This window comes from Serinus canaria, chromosome 18 (genome assembly GCF_022539315.1).
Source record: "Serinus canaria isolate serCan28SL12 chromosome 18, serCan2020, whole genome shotgun sequence".
In the NCBI taxonomy this organism is placed as follows: Eukaryota; Metazoa; Chordata; class Aves; order Passeriformes; family Fringillidae; genus Serinus; species Serinus canaria.
In genome coordinates this window covers 8,701,150-8,722,820 of record NC_066331.1, presented here as the reverse complement: position 1 = coordinate 8,722,820, position 21,671 = coordinate 8,701,150, and the positions used below count along the sequence as shown (strand labels likewise).

General features: G+C 41.2%; 2 protein-coding genes across 2 annotated transcripts in view; one reads left to right on the top strand and one right to left on the bottom strand.

Annotated features, from left to right (window-relative positions):
• The window catches only part of TBCD (tubulin folding cofactor D), a 123,642-nt gene that overhangs the window by 86,820 nt on the left and 15,151 nt on the right, over positions 1 to 21,671 (bottom strand). The window contains exons 9-14 of the mRNA XM_030232879.2: positions 19,826 to 19,871; positions 17,085 to 17,217; positions 15,808 to 15,953; positions 14,844 to 14,904; positions 14,245 to 14,319; positions 11,161 to 11,255 (exon numbers count right to left, since the gene is read on the bottom strand). Coding sequence (XP_030088739.2) covers positions 11,161 to 11,255; positions 14,245 to 14,319; positions 14,844 to 14,904; positions 15,808 to 15,953; positions 17,085 to 17,217; positions 19,826 to 19,871 — 556 coding nt within the window. The remainder of the gene's footprint in view (positions 1 to 11,160; positions 11,256 to 14,244; positions 14,320 to 14,843; positions 14,905 to 15,807; positions 15,954 to 17,084; positions 17,218 to 19,825; positions 19,872 to 21,671) is intronic.
• On the top strand, positions 595 to 8,911 carry ZNF750 (zinc finger protein 750). Its single transcript, XM_009094492.4, has 3 exons — positions 595 to 759; positions 5,193 to 6,825; positions 7,241 to 8,911. Exons 2-3 carry the CDS (start codon positions 5,402 to 5,404, stop codon positions 7,947 to 7,949), a joined length of 2,133 nt encoding a protein of 710 aa, XP_009092740.2. The 5' UTR covers positions 595 to 759; positions 5,193 to 5,401; the 3' UTR covers positions 7,950 to 8,911.

Genomic DNA, 21,671 nt, shown 5'->3' with positions numbered 1-21,671 from the left:
ACTGGCTTTAAAGGGCTTTGCCCTTTCCCTGGTGGATTTCCCAGGTGCTGAGCAGAGCCAGAGCCATGGCAATCAATCCTGCCTGCAGTGACTCCTTTCCCTTTGCAGGACCTGTGCATTTGGCCGTCGATTATAGACAAGCTTTGGCAGGTTCCTGTGGCAAGCGAGCTTGGAGTCAGTTCAGTCCCGCCTTCAGAAAGGAGACTCGTGAAGGACAAAAATTTAAATAAAAATGAAGAGGGGGGGAGGAAAAAAGAAAAAGAGCAAGAATATTAAAGCTACAAAGGGCACTCAAGAAAAAGTCAGTCTCCAAAAAATGAGCAAAATTCTTTCCTAAGCTTTGCTACCCCGCGTGTACAGTCAGTTCTGCTGCCCACGAGTCACTTGTGCAAAACTCCAAATATCCTCAGTGTTCACTTGTGACCCCACGCTGCAGAAGGAACAGGCAGCAGAGCTGAGAGCACAAAACTTGGTTGTTGGAGGGCACGGAGCGACGGGAGCTGCCTTCGATAGGAGATGCTGAGGTAATGCTCAATGAGAGCGGTGGACGCAAACAAATGAATCGTAGCTGCAGGCTGGAGTAATATCAGGTGCATCTCTACACCCCGAGGGCTCAACTCCTACACGCTCAGGTCCCTCCCCTGGAACAGCCTCCTGCAGTTTCACTCAGGGCTCAGGCAGAGAACAGGTACTGCTCTCCCAGCAGTGACAGCTCCAGCGCAGCGCCCGCCCGGCGCCTCTCGGACACCCCGGTGCCCGGTGAGTACATTGCTTTAGAGCATTTCTTTCAATAAAACCTTGCTGGTGGTAAGGAGGAAAGCTGAGGTGCTCAATTCCCAGCTGTCCCAGCAGCCAGGGTTACTCCAGCAGGTGCACTCACGGCACCAGGCTCAGCTTTCAGCAGAAAGTTTCAACAGGAGAGGGGAATATTTCAGTCCGAGAGAAAATCTGACTCTTGCAAGTTTTTACAATAATTAACTCTTGTGGGTGAAAAGGGTTCTCAGCACCTTTTATTTATTTTTTTTTTATTCGGGGAGTTAATATATTGAAGTATGACAAAAAAGCTGTATTGCTTAAAATTGCTGTTTTGCTGTGCCAGCTCTGCTTCCTAGAGTCTTGTCAGGTTCATCTGAAAATATTGTGTGAAAATAATGTGCTCCTGCTTTGATTTATTAATTTTTCCAGCTTCTGGAAATTTAGCAGAAAATCGGATTATTTTCTATTTTCTAGTCAATTAGAGTGTATTAAGACATTGATTTATTAACTTGGTATGTACAGAGATTTTTATTTCCTATCCACGCTGCATTAGCAAGTCATTTAATCTGTGTTTGGAGCTTCCTCTCACACCCAGACACACACACAGAGCAGTTCCCGTGGGTCTGCACCTCACACACACACACTGCCCTCCCAGCCCACCCCTCTCACCCCTGCTTCCTCCTAATTAACAATCAGTTGTGTTAAAATTTATCTTTCAGTTTCAAGGACCTGGAAGTTTAGAAGGGAGGGGTGGTTAATCGCTGGAAAAATCTCAGCTAGAATAAAACTCACAAATCTTGTTCTTGCAACACCCTGGGTAGGTGACAATGGCATGTCCTTGGGTTATGCAATAATGCCACATCACAATATTTTAATTATAGCATGTCCTTCAAAATGTTCCACCCCAGTGAGTCCTCCTGGTCAGAGAGATCCACATCACCAGAAGGAGCCTGCAATAATAATGGGGTGGGCATGAGCAGCTGTTACGTACTTTGCTGAAGCAGTGTCCTAAAAAGAAATGTAATTACTGTCCCTGCTTGTAATAAAAGACATTTTGAAATTTCCTCTTTGATCAACTGGGCATCTTAAACAATTTAAACTACTTAAAACCCTAAAAAAACAGCCTGGACAGATATATATGCACATATCTGTGTGTGGATGAATACACATGTGCATATGTGTGTATACACTTATCCCCACGGACATTTTTTGTTTATATATTTACACACAATGTTCAACTACATTCCTGTTTTCTGAACCTGCCAACAGGTTAAAGGCAAGGAGGGAGCAACAAGCTGCTTTTAAAACTAGGAGGAAGGAAGCTTGGAGCAGTCAGTGTCAGGCTGGAAAGGGCGACAGGTTCGAAAGCCATGAGGAGGTTACTAGTGCCAAAAACAAACAACTAAGATAACCTCAAGTTTAATCAAGATTATCTGAATAACTTGTTTTCAATAAAAATATAAATAAATAACACTACTGCATTTCAAAACTAGAGAATTATAATAATATATAGGCATCTGCATTTCTACAAGCAGGTCTGCAGGAAATAAATTCTCAATCTAAGAAAAAAAAAGTTATGTAAAAATTATCCTGCTGTTGAAGATTTTTTTCCCCCTTTTTAAAAGATATCACAAGTGATGGCATTGAAGTTAAAGGAAAAAGCAACTACTTATTTTGATATTTTCTTTCCAATACTAAATTCTAACTTTGGCAGCACAAAGCATGCATTGTACAGCTGTAAGCAACATAATTAATATAGGGACAGTTTTAATTGGTTACACCTATTTTAAACCATTAATGTCCTTTTTACTGTGTGATCAAATAGTTTGAATGTTTTTTAATGCTAAAATATGTCTCTCTGCCAGACACTCCTGTGAATTAGGGACCAGAGGAAGAATTATCCTACTTGTCTAACTTCAGAAATATTTTATTACTGGCATTTTTAAACCATGAGAAAAAAAGGGACTAAATAGTAAAAGAGAGAAAGAAAACATTCACCTGGCTGGCCTGACCTAAGTTTAGGAAAGGTAAACACCCTTTAAAATAAGCTGCTCTCTGCAACTCCCAAGTCAGAACAGCAGGTTCTGGAGCCATCAAAACAAATTAAACAGAAAGAAATAAAAAGCTGTTGGAATGCTCTCCTGCTGTACCCACGGCAGAGCAGCTCCAAGGCTTGAAATTTCCAACATTAAAACTGCAACAACTCATTTTATCTTGTTAAGAAATGATAGTTAATACTCTGATTCAAGTTATTCCAACAGGAATGTTGGACAAAGTTAAATACCAAGTACAAAGTCAGAGGGGGGAGGACAGGACACACAGGAATTTTCATTATGAAGCAAAGGAAAGCTGGAAGAACAAGGAAATCTAATTACCATCCCTTTATTATAAATGCTGCACCTGAATGCAGATTCGGACCTTATCATAAATGCTTCACCTAAGAAAGCAATGGAGTTTTGACAACAATTATCTTTTTTCAAGAATAATTAGTACAAGCACTTCCAAGAAGATATAAAGAATAACAGGCACAAACTGACTTGACCGAGTCCATTACAAACTTTCCATGCTAGTTACACATCATTAGGTAAAAATAAGTGCAACAAGCTCACTTAAGGCAGAAGAAAGAGCCCAGTTCCCTATCTCAACCTCTCCTCCTGTGTCTCAACATTTCATTTACTTATTTTTAATGTAAAAGTATTATTTTTAACATTTGAAAGGATTTCTAGCTATTGTTATTTGAAATACTTTCAAATACAATATATTATTTTTTAAAATTTATTGGGCTGCTATTTCAGCCATACTCCAATGATGAGACTTTAACATGCTCATGCATTTTTCCTTGTTGCTCTTACAGTATCAGTATCCAACTCAAACAACCTCATTAAAACCTGAAAAACAAAGAGCTACTTCTCTAGAAATTCCTTTTTCATTAATCTGAAGCATATTTAATCATTTGTTAATTTTAAGAAAAAGCTTGATTGTATTTTTTCTACTTGCAGAGCAGCTTTGCATTTTTAAGGGTGCCTTCACAATAACTATTTTAACAAAATTAATACTTCTATGACATCAGAAACAACATTTAATAGAATTTGCTAGAATTACTATACCTGATGAGCCAAGCAGCAATTCTGTAGCTTTCCCTTCAGTTTTCATCATGTGTTGCCTGTCATTTTCTGTTAAATAATCTCTGACTTAAGAAATGCAAAACATCTCTACCTGAACTAAAATCTCACAGCACATAATTACCAGCAATTCCTTTCATAAACTTAGTATTTTAATACTACTAATTCAAACTTCTATGTAAAAAGCTTTTTTTTTTAAAAAAAAAATGGAGCTATCTCGTCACTCTTCCAATTAGTATTCCTGTAGTTTCGGGTAACACAATAGATACAGTACGTGGTTTTGCAACAGTCATCATTTTGATAATGATGCTTGTAGTTCATGATGAAATCATCAGTTTTTAGATCTCTGCCATAACACATCCTATAAAATCATGAGAACTTGACTCCGAGAGTTTCTCACGCCTTCAGAATCAGTGAACATAATGGAACAAGCCGGTACAAGCCCTCCTGACTTATCTACCCAGCGAATCACCGGGCTGGATGAAGTATCCACAACCTTCCTTTTTCCAAAGAAAGGCAGATAGATCCTTCCCCTAGAAATCAATTACTGTCAGACACTTTTCCCCCTGAGTTAATACACTGGGGTGCCCGTGTTAACCATGTGCAATCTGTGAGCAGCAGGAGGATGGCAGATGTGTTTATCAGGCAGAGGATTCCATTAGTCAGACACTGCAGCGCTCATTTCTCTTAATTGAATTAGGAAGAGGAAGAAAATCGGTGTGGTTTTATCCTTCGAGAGATTGGGCACTTTTGAGGTATCCACTGAGACTGGGCTGTTGGGAAACGCCACAGCAGTGCAGAGAGGGGTTGGTCAGTCTCAGAAAGAGCCCAGTCAGCCGCCCAAGAGCGACCCATGCACCCCACCCTTGTGTCACCACAGCAGGAAATTCCCTCCTCGCTCTCCCGGACCGGCCCGACAGGCTCGCCCCACATCCAGCCCCTGCTGGGACCTGCCTCTTCCCATCCCACCCACTCCACTCCTCTCTCAACAGCTCCACCTGGATTTCTACTTTCATCTTCTCAATGAATGTTCCTCCAGCTTTCAAAGAGAACTCCCCCGAGCTGGCAGCACAGGCAGGTGACAAGTGCTGCTGCTGGAAATTAGGCCACTAGTGTGACTGTGTTTGGGTGCGGGAGGATGCCAAAGGTCAATGCCCATCTACCTGCAGCCTGCTTCCAGCTTTTTTATTCTGTTTTAAGATACCCAACTAATTCAACATATGCAGCATGAGGGGGAATGCTCTTAAGACAAGGCACTACTTTGTGTTTAGTTCCAATGTTCCACTACAGCTCATTTTAAACTTTGTGTTTCAGTTCCTGCACTACCGGTGGCAGAAGCCTTGTTTTCCGGCACCCTCTTCCCTGAGACACCACAGGAGCTGCCTGCTTCTCCTCACCTGGGAAGAAGGATTCTAGAAACCTGAAAAACCGGAAACATCACGAGGCTAAAACCTAGGGAAGCCAACCACAAGAAAGTTTTTATAAAGAACCATTACATTTAATTGTTTAAAGCAGAAAAAAGAATGAGTCTCCTCAAAGAACGTAAACCCAAGAAGCCTCATTACATCCCAAGACCACCGGGAAAGCCGTTCAAGTACAAGTGCTTCCAGTGCCCCTTCACTTGCAATGAGAAATCCCATCTCTTTAACCACATGAAGTATGGCCTCTGCAAAAACTCCATCACTTTGGTGTCAGAGCAGGATCGTGTCATCAAGTGCCCCAAGGGCAGTTCCCTGGAGCCCAAACAGATCAACCAGCTGGAATCTACCGTCAAACCAACTTCTTCTAAATCTCTCACAAACGGACTGTCAAGCCTCGATTCAAAGCCTCAATATCCTTTCACAAAAGAAGATGCCAAGGAAAACGTTGAGTTACAAACCCAGGCAACAAATGCTGCAATTCAAGGACAGAAACCTGGGATTCAGAAGGAATTAAGCCCTGCCAGCTCTGCAGCAGAAGGTGCCATCAGCGTGCAGCCCCTGATGGAGGGCATGGTCAGGCCCTCAGCCTTCGTTCCCGTCGGAGAACACCGAGACAGCAAAGGCCCAGAAATCACTGAGGCATCTGAAATCCTCTCCCTCTCTAACAAAAGTTCTCCTTTTCACACCAAGTCTGCGTTTCACGCACCGGCTCACCCGTGGAAGGCAGGTTCTTTCCTCCCAGAATTTCCACACAAAGTTGCTCCCACGAAAGGCTTTGGTTCCATTTCACCTTACATGCAACCAATGATCCCCGAGTACTCACCCCATTTCTATGAGCACCGGCTTGCTATCTACACACCTTACCTGCTCCCAGGTAGCTCAGAGTGTGAAAGCTCTGCTCTCTCTGTCTATGGAACACAAGATCAAAGACACTTTCTTCCCCACCCTGGGCCACTTCCAAAACCCCTAAATCCATCAGCATATGAACACTATCGATTGTTCCAACAGTACCACTCCACTCCACCGATACCATATGGATTTTGTAGGCCAACAGATCCTCCATTTTACAGATTTTCACACGTAGCTGGTATTAACAGGGATCAAAACTCTCATCTGATGGAAGAAACCACCTTGCTCTACCCAGCTTCTTTAAGCCCGTCCCAACAATACCCTCTAAGCTCACATAAAAAACAAGCAGATTATGAAAAAGAAATGACATTATTGCATGCCAAAAGTAACGCTAAGGATGACCAAAATGAAAGAGAGAATGCCAAAATGAGCCCTCTTGCGGGAAGTGCAGCAACAGGCTCCCCTGGCAGACCCAGCCCCACCAACTTCACCCAGACAAGCCACACGTGTGAGGGTTTGTTTGACCTCTCCAACAAGTCATCATCCACATCCCTGGGCAAGTATGACCAATCAGAAGAAAACTTCACAGCCTTCAGACCTGTGAGAAAAAGCACGGACCAAGCGCCCTCCCTTCAAGGAGTGCAGGCACAGCAGGAGAGAGGGGATTCACCTAACAGGTAAAATAACACTTTGCAATTCTTGTCAGGTTTACCAGGAACACACAAAGACAGGTGGGCACATTTCATGCAATGCCTGTTAGATATATTTAGATTTACAGCAGTGAGTTAATATGTTCTGTACTAACTGTGCAAAGCACAAGATGCTACAGTGAGCACACTGTTCATTCCCCTTAAATTACCAGGAATTTCCACCTTGTTTTTGTACTTCCAATGGGTTTGAGTACTTCAGGGAATTACTTCCACTACAGTGATGGGTATGGTCAAAGGGATTTGGGGATTTAAAGGAGAAACAACAGAATTGTCGGACATCTAGGCTAGTAGTCTAGATTTCTTCCTCTTCCTGCCCACTTCCTCAGCCCCAGTTTAAAAGAGCAATTGATAGTGAATTCTCTTTTCTCCTTGTTTCTTCCAGCATCAATGTCACTGATGAAGATTCACACACACAGACTGATGGCCAGAACAACGCGGGCCCCCTGTCCAACACAGAGGAAGACACAGGGATAGGTCCCCTCAATCTTTCCAAAAAGCCCGACACAAGCACAGGACCTACTCACGAGCACATGTACAAAACCCCATCCAAAACAGACAGGCAGAGCTTCCTGGAAATGCAGGACATGCCCCTGAACCTCTCAGTGAAGGATTCCTGTAACACAGCCAGCCTGAAAACATCCTTCCACAGCCCATCCCACGACACCACCGCCGCCGCTGCTCCGAACGCCGAGAAGGAGAGCGCCGGAGCGGAGCCGTGCGTCCCCAAGCCCCCCAGCAGCAGTGCCTGTGACAAACCCTCGGCAGCCCAGCGTGGTGAGGCTGCAGACTTGGGGCTCATGGAGAGCTGTGATGAGCAGAAGCAGACAGCAGCCGTGGCTCTGTGCCAGCTGGCTGCCTACAGCCCCGGCACGGCGCGGCTGGACGGCGACGGGCACGGCGCGCAGGACGGGCACGGCGCGCCCGCGGAGCCCGCGGCTGACGCTCAGGATACTCAGTGCAACCCAAAGGGGAAAGGACAAAAAAGGACAAGCCAAAAAGAATCCACGAAATCCCAGCAAGGTGCTAAGAGGGTCAGGCCCAATGACTGCAGCAGAGTCTTCACTTTAAGGAAGAGAACAAGAGTGTCCTAATTCTCCTCCTTTCAGTGAGTTTCTGGTTCATCATTGTGAAATTTCTACAAACCCTTGTTCATTGGGCTTGGCCCATGAGAAGATACACTCAATCTCTCCATTGTAAATAATGTTCATAATTTTATATTAATATTTTTAAGCAATTGAACTTTGCCTTGTACAAGCTCAGGTTTTGATGAGTGAATTTTTGCATTCGTTACTAAAGCCAAAGTGAATTAGATGAATCTTCAAGGGGTTTTTGCAATTGTATGATGTAAAATAACTTTTACAACTTCTTTTCTTAAAAGACATTTAAGCTCTAGAAACAATATTGCTCAATAACATACTGTCATAGTCTTTTTTCAGCCTTAATTTCATCTAATGGGGGGGTTTGGGGTATTTTTCATTCCTTTGAAAACCTTTTTATGTCACTGTGCAGTAGTTTAAACAAGCTTAAGATTAAAACTGGCTTTTTAGAATATACTGTAAAAACTGCTCTGTGTATGGATGCACTTTGCCATTCTGCCCTAAGAGAGAACAACTGACCAAATTTAGTTACTCAGAGGCAGAGGCCACTTTAAATAAATTGCCCCAAACTCTGTGTAAGCGACCTCTTCTCACACTGACTGAGACCAAGACTCAAGTCAAACCAAAGAAAGCATGCACAGGTTTAACAAATGCAGTTTATGTTCAACTTTAAGTAAATGGCTATGAAAACAACACTGAAAATATGAAGAACTAAGCAATCCAGGTGCTGAGGTTAGACAGACACTGAGCAGCCTTCAAACTCCAGGCCTAAAAAGTTATTTATATAATTTATTTCACCTGAGGCCAACTCTCCTGGTGAAGGTCTTGTTTCAGTACATGTGTTATCACTCACTACCAGTTTCTGTGTCCTTCTACCTACAGCCATAAAACTATTTCCTACTTCTACATCTGTGTATATAAACTGGCAATTTTTCAAATAAATCTTGTGATCTGTACTTACAATATATGGAAAGTCATTAATGAACACAAATACATTTACTGCACTATCTATGTTGAAGAACAGCTAGCAAGAAGTTGCAAGTTAAATTTTCAATTGGCAAGCAGAATTTTGGGACCAAATCAATTCCAAACAAAAGGAGCTTTCTTCAGTGATGGAAATTTACTACACAGGTTAATTCATCCTTACTTTTAATTCCAAATAATGAAGCTCAGAATTCCCTCTGCCTTAAAGCTGCTGTCCAGCTTGTCCAAACTGCTGTAAAAGTTCAACTAAAATAAGGCTGATCCCTGTGTAAATTTGCACAGTGTAAGGAGAACAAACCCAGAACAAGCATTATTCCCATCAAGCCACAGGTATACATTTCTCCCTGATCATTACTCAGGTTAGAGGCATGAACATCACTAATAGGTGTCAACCCACTCAAGGAAGGGGAGCTGCATTCAACATAATGCAGAATTCCCAGAATTTTTTTAACTCATGTTTTGTGCTGTGCTGCTTTGAGCCAACAGCCCAGACAGAGCATGGTAACAAGTTCAGTAATCAAACAGTAAATGACAGAGCTTCAGTTTCTGAGGTAAGGAACAAAAAGAGGTACACTGATCTTTAATTTAACCCTTCATAGAGAAAAGCTTCTCTCACATTAGAAAAAAGCCAAAAAAACCAATGTAAGTTTGAAAAACGGCAATGCAGTAACAGAAGAAGCCAAATGAACTGAAATGCCAGCAGCAGGGCATAAGCCAGTGTGAGGTACTGAGCTGTACATCAGCATGTGATCACACCAAGAGAAGAGCTGCTTTCCAGTCCAAGATTAAAGCTTCAATCTCAGGGTCAGATGCTGCTAAATCCCTAATTTCCAAACACGAAATTACAGAGTCATGTGTCACCACTGCCACCCTTCACACTACCACAAGCTATGTGCCTCACTCATCTCTGAAAGCAGAAAGCTTCAGTTACTAGTATCCACAATTAAAAAAAAAACCTTGTGTATCTCTTTACTTGGTAATTTGAATTTCTTTAAAGTGAAAGAAGAAAAAAATTTTGGTGTTTCTCCCGAAGAATTCAAAGATTTATTCTCCCCCATCTTCATACAAATATTATTTATAATATTATATTATTTAGCCAGCTCCAGTGGTGATCTGATCTGCCTTCTTCAAATTAAATAAAAATCTGTCATGAGGTTATCCAGATTCCCTGACAGAGGTGGGCAGTTCTGGTTTTGTCAGAACTGAAGTACAGATTTACCTGTGGAGGATTTCCCTTTCCTGATTCCTCAGCTGTAAACTGGAAGGTTTTTAACTGTTTCACCTTTATCATGCAAGGGCAAAAGTAATGAACAAAGGGAAACCAACTGAAGGCTCACTGCACAAACTTTCTCACATGCAGCACATGCTAGAATGGACATGAACTCCTTCCATGGAGACACAGTAATAATCTGCATTAAATGCCATATTTGACAGCACATCCTCAAGCTAGACAAGATTTAGCACTCTAGAATAAACCAGCAGCTTTGAAACATTTTTTAAATTTAGTGTTCAATTCTCTGCACAACACAGGAGCACCAGATGGGACCCAAAGAACCATCCAGAACAAGCCACTTAAAAGCACTCAAGGGTGGATGTCAACTGCTCCATTGTGCTTTTGTCATTCCCACTGTGTATGGCATTGACCAAAATTAAATTAATATCTCTGTAATTCAATGTATGTTGATAACTACAGAACACACAAAGAAACAATTCCTCTGCCCTGTTCTTTTTCTTTCCATCTTGCTATTTCAAAAACCCATTTAAAACATAAACAGTTCATGTATAAATTACATGAAACTGGCCTTTGAAATTTAACCATAAACAAACAGCAGAAGCTACTGGCTTTAAAGTGCAAGTTAGTCATCAATTATTTAATATATTCTGTTTAAATAATGACACTGACACAATATGGAGACATGCAGAATTGTTTTATACAAGTGTACAAAGACACTTGGGAGGAAAGAAGAAAGAAGAAAACCCCAAGAAATTAATTCCATTTTGGAAAGAAATATTTATTAAGTATAAAAAAAGGCACACCCAAGCCAATGCTTTAGACAGAAGTACTTAAATATCCCCATGGGCAAATGTTTTACTGTAGAACTCAGTGGTTCAGTCATCACCCAGCACACACACATCAGCAAATCTCAGTCTATTGCCACACATTTGGTGCCCTACTAATATAAATTATTTCATGAACTTACAGCCAGCAAGTCCAACTCACCATCTGGGATTCGGGAAGGGAGCAGCAATCCTCTCCTGCCCAGCTCAGCCAGGGCCAGGCACCCCCCGTGCCACGCAGTGTCTGTTTCCTGGAAACTAAAGTCACGACAAGTTCTGTTAAAAGTGGCCCTCCCTCTCAGGATTTCATTTCTCATAGTGAATTCCTAACATTTTCAAAGACCCCTAATCCAAACCAGCATGTTCTTATTGTGTTATTGATGGCAGTGGATTTGTAAAATAGAAATTGAATACGTTTTCCTTCCTGTTTGTGCAACATAAACAGTGCTATAAATATGATTAAATACTCAAAAAACTCATGACTATAAATGTAACTCAGCACAGAAGATTCAGTACTTGAAACTCATAGAGAAAAGAAAAACAACTTCCTAGAACATGGGCAGAAAATGTACAGAACATACCCAAAATAACAAATGAGTTTAGTGCCAAATGCAGCCCTTAAGTTGCAAAAGAGATTCAAATGGCAATTCCCAGCAAACCCATTACAAGAGTTTATGAAGTAAGCAAATAGTGATTTTTATCCACCTTTAGAAAACATAAACCAGAGAAACTTGTAATGAACACAGCAAAAAAACCCCAAATGGTAAATAATTTTTAGTGGGCTGGCAGATAATGGAGTGAAAAGAGGAAAGGTGGCATGCTGCAGGATTAAATCTGAACAGAGTTCATTCTGTGTTACACCAGGAGTAGGAATCTGAGAAGACAGCCAGGCTAGGTCATATCCAAGCTTCATCTCTCCCAACACCATCTCTGAATTGCACCTCTGAGAGCAGGTGCTCAGCCAAAGAAAAGCAGGACCCCCATCCCCTCCCTGCCCCCCTGGCTTTGGCAATCAGCACACAGAGACAGCTGAACCAGAGGCTGGAGCCGGATTCATTATTTAATAACCTCTGAAGGGACTCTCTTCCATTCATTTGGATAATCCCTTTTTGAACTCCCTTTACACTTTTGGCTCCCATAACATCCCGTGGCAATGACTTCCACTGGTTAATTATAATTATGTGTGGAAATGCACTTCCTGCTGCTTCCTGCTCTGGCACCAGGGAGAGTGAATGGTAAACAGCCTCTTGCTCTCCCTGCTTCTGGCCTATTTACCGGGGAGATCCAGCAAATCCCACCCCTCCACTTCTCCTTCTCACCTGTAAAAAGCCCCATCAGTTAAACCACTTCTCAGTGATTTCATTTTCTCTCTTGCTTCCCTCATCATTTCCAACATTTCTCTTCTTTTCCCTGCCAGTGCTGAGCGCTCCCCTGACGCCCTCTGACAGATCAGTGGCTTCCAGGGCTTTGACAGTGAGCAGCATTTTGCCCCAAGTACATCAGTTTGCATGCATTAGACATTGTATTTTACATGGCATTTACTGTCATAGTACCTCACCTGGGCTTCTGTAACACTTTCCTTCCTGTCACTTTTAGCTCTCACTACATTAAATCAGCTTTGAATATCAGCTGGTTTCCTCAGCCCTCATTCCCATTTTTTCCAGGATTCTTTATGTGTATGCTGAACAACACAAGGCTCATACCCCAGTGGAACTGAGTTGACAATCTCACTACACTGTGAAAAATCATCACTCATTTCTTCCCTGACTCTTGTCTTTTGATATGTCTTCACAGAACAAATCCTTTCTCCTTATCCCAAGAGGTACAAGAGAGTGCCCCTGATGAGCACCTGCTTTATTCCTATTTTGGGCTCTAGCTATTTAGTGCAAAGACTCCAAGAGAGGCTCTCTCTGTCCTTGCCTACATTTGTTCCCAGGTGTTTCTCAAGAAAGCAGGTCACTCAATTACTAGTTGAATTACTCATCCCTATGACTTGAAAAACAAGGAAAGAAAACACAGTGAGCACAGGTCTTTGAAGCTCCAGGGATAATTGAGATCAGCAGCACCTCTTAAATTAATCACAGTAACACAGTGAGGGATCATCTCAGTGGATACTTTCCTTGCAAGTCTTTCACACTTTATACCTTCTTTTTTTCCTAATGTGTTATCCTTTGAGCTGGCATCCTTTATTTGTACTCACAACCAAAGTGAAAGCACTTTTTGAAACTAGGGCCATCTGAGTGACAAACTGCTCCTGAGCAGCATTTCTTGCCTATAAAGAAACTCTTTTTGTTATTGGCTTGCCCTAAACCACTCCTTTAGATTTCAGGCACTCAATGCAGCTGTGATGAGCAACTTGGTATTAAACCAAAGCACATGATACTTGTTCAATTTTTTGTTTAATGACTTTACATGCTCTACAAGAATGCAAAGCCATGACATCCAACACTAAAGTGCACCAAAAGAACATCCCACAGCTCTGGGTGCCCCAACCAGAGTTTCCACTGGCCCCAAATCCTGTCTGACACAGGCATCAGCAGATCCCTTGGCCAGAGTCTGAGAACCAGCACATTCACCCTGCAAAACACTCCCAAACTCTGGCTGATGATGGAGAAGCTTGCAGATAACAAGAAGACTTTTTGTTCAGGTAAATATTCTCAGTATCCACAAGGTGCTATGGCAAGAAGTTTTTAGGGTTTAACTGTAAAAACTGAATAACACCACTGTCTTTATTCTAAACCTGCCACCTGATGCTTCAGTTTGCTTCTAGAAACACAAATCCTAGAGGGCAACCACAGCCACACCATTCCCAAGAGCAGAAATCTCTATTATACCCTCTCTATTCCTCACTCTCCCTACATGTTTCAGCCCCTTCTCACCTCTGGTGAACGTCAGAGCATCATTTCCAGCTCTGCTGGGTTTCTGAGGACGGACACTGAACTCAAGACATGAGCTTGAGCACAGCAGGAATCTCTAAAGCAGCAAATTAATGAGCAGTTTCTTTATCTTTCCTAAGAGTAACTGCAGTCCCTGCACATAACCTTAGTATGGGGTCACAAGGAGAGATCAGAAATAATTTCTTTATTGAATACCTTTAGCCCATCTGTGCCTTCAAAGATTTTGAAATCTGAGAGAAGGACAGCAAGACAATTTACAGATTTTTAAACCTTTCTTCCTAACTGTTGTCCCCCTGTTCCACAAGCAGACATGTTTTAGATGTGTGTAAAGTGTGAAATAAGATTCTTACCTAAAACAGTCCAACAGAGACCCAATCACATCATCTGCTAATTCTTTGGGAAGTCTTCCAGTTATTCTACCAATTCTACAGAAGAAGAAAAAGGAAGAAGCATACAATGGTTCATTAGTACTACAGTTGATTGGTAAATTATAGGAAAAAAATTAGCTACTGGAATCCTCCTGACTTCAAGATGCCACTCCACTGCCCTGAGACCAATACCCTTAAACAACAATCTCAAACTTAAAAAAAATCTACACAGCAGTGAACCCCCCCAGAAATGCATTTTAAAAGAGAAAGAGCAAAAAATCATTTTGAAGAAATGTTTCTTTGCACTCTTCAAATCTTGTCTTGCCCAGAACATCTATTTCCAAACCCACCTGAAATTCCCTAAAAACTGACTGAGTTTTCACCAGCAGAAGAGACAAAAGTGTCTGTGCACCCACCCACCCCAGGCTGTGCTAAAGCCATTTGCAGTAACAGCAAATATTGGCAATATACCCAAATTATCAAACATTACACCACATTTCTATAGAACAAGACAGAAATCCATTTTTTCCATGTTCTATATTATTTATATGTATTGTTTACAGTCACCATAACAAACTTACCCTTTGGCTGCAGACCACCTGACAATGGTGTCTTTGTCTTTCAGGCCAACCAACAATTGTTCTGCAAATAATTTTATTTAAAAAAAAACCAGATTATTCTTATTAATAACAGAAAAATTTCTTAAGGAGTTCAAACTTCATTTGCCTCTTTCTATAAAAATCTTTGTATTGTATCTAGATTTATTCTATTTGACACATGACTTGAAATTAAAAGGCAAGAAATATGTCAAAATGATTTATGGAAAAAGATTGAAATTTTAAGTGCTGTAAAAGATTCAAAAATGGAACCATGGTGCTTTTTGCAGAGGTTCATTAGATTATTCAGTTATAAAAGTCTTCTGATGCAATTTTTGCATATTTATTTACAGAATACCCACCAGCCAGCTAGCAGAGGACATGCTGTACAACTGCATATTAAGAAACAAATGCTGTTCCTTTGATACTACCACAGTCTCAAAATTAAACTATAATTCTTCAGCTTTCATGTGACATAGTTTTTGTTGTGTATTTCATTATAAATTTTAATTCATTTGTAAAAGGCTCAGGGCATCTCTTTTGTATAACTGGATAAAATTGGTAAAATATATTTCAGTGTGTTTATACCTCCATGGCCAATTCTACAACAAATACTCCAGTACTGAGTTTCTGACTGAGATGCTGAAATCCAACTCATTTTACCAAATGCCATCTATTTTAATCAGCTGCACAGACAGAAGTTTCAGAATCTTTCCAGCTGTTCACAGCAGCACAGATACCCACATTACTTTTTTAGCCCCAAGCTGATCATTTTCCAACATTTGTTTAATTTGCAGCATGTGAGAAATGGATTTGTAGAGAATTTTTTGAAGTTTAATAGAAGGTTTATATAGTATGTATTTATATATAAATTTCAAATTTAAATTTAAAAGAAAAGGGCATAATCCAACAGCACCATTGCAACAACTTCTCTCCAGCTTTAACACACCTACAACATTTTCAATCTCTGCTGGAATGTCATATTCCTCATCATCATCATCAGCTTCAGCAGCAGCAACTTCTCTCTTCTGGCTCTGCACAGCAGCACCCTGAGCCTGCAGGTTGGCAGCCAGGGAGCGACAGCCACGCTGGTACCTGCAGCAAACACAGCCCCAGTGATTTCTGCTTGAACTGCCAGCTGCAGCAGGGACACACTGCCACAAAGGCTGTCTGCCACCTCCTACACCTCCCAGGGCACAGCTCTCCAGTTTTTTAGTGGCTGTTTAAAGGAAAGGGAGAAATATCCCATTCTCCTTGCTCCTGACCCAGTTGTCTGTTTTCCAAGGTGAGAAGAGCCAGACTATTCAAATAGTTCCTTTTCATTATCCCTCCCTTTCCTGTTTCACTATAACCTATTTTCCACCACTAACAACAAAGAGAGACAAAATTCCCATGCCCCAAAAGTCTCTCCAAAAACTTTAAAAAATATTAAAAAATTAATAAAATCATCTTATTAAAAATTGCTTTTTAAATCTCAAAGCCAGCTTAGTACTTTCTGACCAAGCTGTACTCGAATATTTAGCCCGTGGTGCAGATGCATTCTTACAAAAGATAGACTTTACATGCTAAACTGACTTTTGCCATGGGGCAAGGTACATTCTCCACCTAAAAAGAATTTTCTATGCCTAAGGATGTTCTCAAAAGCCAGTAAAATAAATACAATAAAAATAGTCACCAAGGGAGCCTGCAATTTTAAAATATCAGTGCGAGAAATCTCAAAAAGAGTTTGCCCTCTGGCAGTAGGTAAAACCAGACACCAAAACCTGACTAATATGCAAAACCAGAGCAGGATTGCAAACCACTTTTCCCCTGTGAACCTTCTATCAAATCAGGGTAGGACCAGGTAATGGAAAAAGTTATGTTCACTCTTACAAAATTGTACTAAATCAGCTTCAGAACAAAGCTCTTCCCATATTTAGTGAGTTATGCATTATATAGGAACAGGCTTCTGCTTGTGCAACGTGCAAAGTCAGATTTGGCTTGTCCCAGCACTCATTTAAGTACCAAAATTGAAAAAAATACAGGAAACTAAATACAGTGGAAGAATTCTCCTTTTTCCAAATAATGCAAATGAAGAATATATGCAGAAAAAATCCCATACAGATTTCTTTTTCTTTAAAGGAAGGTTAAGAGGGGCAGAAGGCAAATGAATGGATTTATGTATTTGTAGTGGCTGTTTTGCTTTTGGATTTTCCTTTTTTCTGAACTTTTCAGCTTGGAACTGACCTCCACTTTGCTACCTTTGGTTTCACAAATGTCAGCCCAAGTCTCTGGACCAGCTTCATGCCCAGCTTGCGCAGAACCATCTGATTGCTCTCTGACAGCTTGCAGCTGTCAAGACACTCCAGAACAGTGGTAGCTGTAAAAGAAAACAAATCACCAGAAAAACTGCTTTTAAAACCACCTTGGTATGAACATCTGAAAGTTTTGAAAGTTTTTTAGGAGATTTATATTTTTAAAGGCACTACTGAAATACAAATGCCCTGTTACCTACTCTGTGGTAGTGACACTGCTCAAACAGCTGCAATATCCCTCACTGCCCAACCAGGGGAGATGGCTTGAAGGATTAGTTTTGATGATGAAAATTATAACCTACATTCTCTGAGTGTTTCTGCTTCTGCAAGCAACAAATCCAAGTCTCTTTCAGTGTCTAACAGAACCAGAAGCTAGAAAATGTAATTCTTATACTCAGAAAATCTCCTGCACACTGAAGAAGCTTTCCCTTTCCTCATTTAGTATTTTCAGGCAGCACCAAATCCTGACACTGAAATTTTTATGATGATGGATGTCCAGAAACATTTACACATGAGAAACACTGTGGATGTGTAAACAATCAGCCACAAAACCTCTCATTTGGGCACATCAAAGGTAACAAAGTTATTTGTCCAGCAAGTAAAAAAAACACAGAGAAAGGAGAATCTTGGGTTAATGAGGATAAAGTTCCAGGATTCAAAATTTTCACAAGGAAGCTATGGCTGTTACAAATAAAAAGGCCCTTCTGCAGTTTCATTAGGGTGAAAAGAATTCTTCAGAAGTTGACCATTAGCTAATAGAGACTAATGAGTCAGGCTCTGAAAGAGCCACTGGGCTTCCAAGTGCACTGCTCAGAGGGAACCTCTGCAGCCTCCTTCCCCAGCCTCATATCAGGGCTTTCAAAATACAGAGAGATCAAAGAAAATGCAATTATTTCAAAGTCTGAACCACTGTAAGACATGACTTACAAATCTGCTCAAGTCTTTAAAAAGAGTGGTGATGCACCTTAATGTACTGAAATTACAAATGAAACAATCCATGCAGACAACAAGCCAGTGATGATTATTATTGCTTCAGTACCTTCCAGCAACCTGGATTTTTTGCAGTTATAAAAGCCCAAGAGACTGATAGTTTAGGAGGAAGAGGCTGCAGAAACATCATCATTCACAGACAGAAAATAAATTAAGAATATATAAATAAAGGCCTCTTCCAAGTCCTGCCAGCTCTTGAATCACTAAAATATCTACAGACCCATGTAAATTACTCCAAGGCTAGTGTTTGTTTTTAATTCAACTTCTTTGTCACAAGTGACTTCAAACAGGATCTTGCTTTGACATTTGCCTATTTTTTTCCCCATTTCATCCTCAGATCTGTTATAATTAAAAATCTTGGATATTCTTTGTCTCTCACATTTTCTTATCCTGAACAGTTCCCATCTGAATATCTGCTTCTCAGCTGTGAGCATTCTAGATTTTCTAGGGTAAATTCACTCATTGATATGCCCCTGATTTTTCTCTTATTCCAGACTCCTAACTCACTATTCTTTCTATGATTTCACCAGCAGGGGTGATGCTGTGAGCTCAATATGCTCCTTCCACACTGTGCTGTACTGTGGTATTTTCTGAATTCTGTCCTTTTCTGTGGCACAGAAAGGGACATTTTCCCAGCCTGTTTCTTTTTCTGCTTCTCTGGCAGCCTCCCCAGTGGATTCTGCCCTTCCTGTGCAATGGCATTCCCAGGATTTGCACCTGTGTCATTCCATGCTGTTTGTCCTCACTATCTTATCTCCATCATCACCCATCTCTCAGGCATTTGCTAAGGAAGTGTCTGCATCTCAGCCTTAGGAACTGGGAGAATGAGACTTTCCAGCACCAGAACTAAAAACCTTCTTCTCAGGGCTAAAATAATTTCATGAGTGAAATCATAAACACTCTAAAGTGAATCTACATTCCAGCTTGGCTTCTGAGAATGGCACAAACCCCATTTCTGCTACTCAGATAAGCTCCACAAAACTGACCAGGCCTTTTGTAGAGTTTTGGAACTAGCCACCACCTTTCCCTGCCTCCCTTTATTGCTGCCAATAAGGCCCAAGATCACACTGCAGTCAGTTCTGATCCTATTTCAAGATTCACCCCAAGACAAACATCATTCCAAAATGCAGCTACACTGTTCAGAAACCTCCATACTCTCTCTTTCTCTTTTTGGCTTCCTGTCTAGTCCTAATTGCACCCAATATAATCTCTTTTCACTAAAAAACTTCTCTTATTCCAGAATTATCCCAACATGATTCCAGCTGTGTCCTGTACACAGCTGGTTCTTAAAACTTGGGTTTTTTGAAATCCTGTGTTTGTATTAAAACTTGAAGAGTCTCTGCAAAACTCCCAGCAGTAATATGTACAAAACCAGTTTATGCTCAACTGAATTTCAAATATTTCCCACATCTAACAGTTTCTCTGTTCTGGGTTCAGCTCCTGTGTCACAGCAATGGCCAGTGTGACCACCTGCCAAACCCTCTGATGTGCTGCTCCAACACAGCATTCCCTGGTGGCATCTGCTCCTCCCTCACTGTCATTTCTGCTGTTGCTGCCCTCATTTTCCTGCTTTATCACTGTGGATTTTACTCCTTACAGAGCCACTTGTCACCAGGTTAATCTTCCTTTCCCTTTTCTGCTGCAATGGCTTGAAAAACTGAACCCAGGCTATTACAAACTTACCATATGGTAAACAGTCTTCTCTCTTGCCATGTTTAAACAGCTGTGCCTGCAATTCAAATAGGGAACACAGACATGAGAATACAGAGATTCTGTAACACAATATATCGAGCATTTAGCTCTAAAATATTTCTGATGTTCTCATGGTAATGTGTAGTGTTTGGGGATTTAAATAGCGTAAAAGGAGGAGTCTTGGGGTGCAGTTCTTCTTGGTAACTGCTCATGGGACTGAGGGGGCCAAAAAACACTCAAGAAAAAAAAGAACCAGAATAAAAAAAGAGGAAAGAAAAAGGCCACCAGTTTTGGGCTAGCTCAGGTCCCTGACCCATCAGGCTCAGTGCTGGGTCACAGGAGCTCAGTGTGCTGCAACCACTGCTTGTGAGAGACTAAACCACCTACAGACACCTGCAAATACACCTCCAGCAGGCCAACTGCAATTCCTGTGCCCAGGGAACTTTATCTGCAGCTAAACATCCCAGTGAGATGAGAGCCCAGCACTGCAGCCAGACAAGGGACCATTACCACCTGACAGAACATGTTACACATGAAAAGCTTCCTCAGCTCCCCATGGAGCAAAAACCTGGCCAGGCACTTGTTTGTCCTTGCTCTGGCACTTACCAGAAGCAAAAATCTTCCTCAATAAATATGCCTGGGAGTTAAACAAGAACAGACTTCCCCAGAAAAGAGGCACTTTCTCACACATACCAAACACACACACATGCCTCCCGCACTGCAGGCGTGGCTGCCAGCAACAGAGGCAAGAAAAACACCCCGGGGCTGTGTAGCCAGCCCCTTTGGCTTTGTTACTAAATTGCATTTCAGGATCACAAATCAGCACTACTACAGGTAGTAGAGATGGGAATTTCATATTATATATCAAAGTATTTGAGATGTTAATGCAGGCAAGTGTGAGGTCTCCCTTAAATATGACTTTTGCAAAGCAGCAATGCAATATAATGACTTCAGGCCCAGCCAACAGAAATAAATATCCCTTTAAATGTATAAATTGGCACAGATTTTAGCAATATATGAAGTTGGTGTTAAAAACAATACAAAAATTTCCCACTGACATACATCAAAACTCTGCTTGTACTAAAAAAGCCTAAAAAATATGTCAGAGAAACTGCAAATCTTTGGTACAACAAATCTAGAGCTCCTCTAAAACATTTTCTGTCTTTGTTGAAACACGCAGAAACTCATTTCATCACTTTGTTCCTGTGTTCTGCTTTAAATCCCCATCCCTGGTTTCTCCACACACTTTGCTGTGGATGCTGGAGACAGGGCAGCATCCCTGCATCCTCACAACTCCTTCCCTGCATCCTCACAATTCCTCTTCTGCATCCTCACAACTCCTTCTCCTTTCTGCCTAACTTAACAGCAAACATTGTTTTTAAGGCACACATGGGCTTACTCCAAATAATTTTTACTACTACTACTCCTACTCCTACTCTTATTATTATTATTATTATTATTATTATTATTATTATTATTATTATTATTATTATTATTATTATTATTATTATTATTATTATTATTTTCAAGCATATTCAAAGAAAGCACAGTGTAATTCCTCAAGCAGTGATAATGCAGAGAAACAGCTTTTGAACAGATCCTTGGGGATGCTCCTGGACAAACAAACCCCTGTGGGTGTGTGCTCTCAGCACACTGCTGGGGAGCTGGAACAGAATCCTCACACCAACCCATTTCAGTCTGCAGTTCCCAAACTCTGGCACCTTTCTCCAAGCTTCTCCACATGTCCTCACACCCCTGAGTCCAAGGCTGAATCAAGTCCTGACTCCTCAGGAATGACACAACTGGAACGTGAGAGATGGAAAGAATCAACCAACAC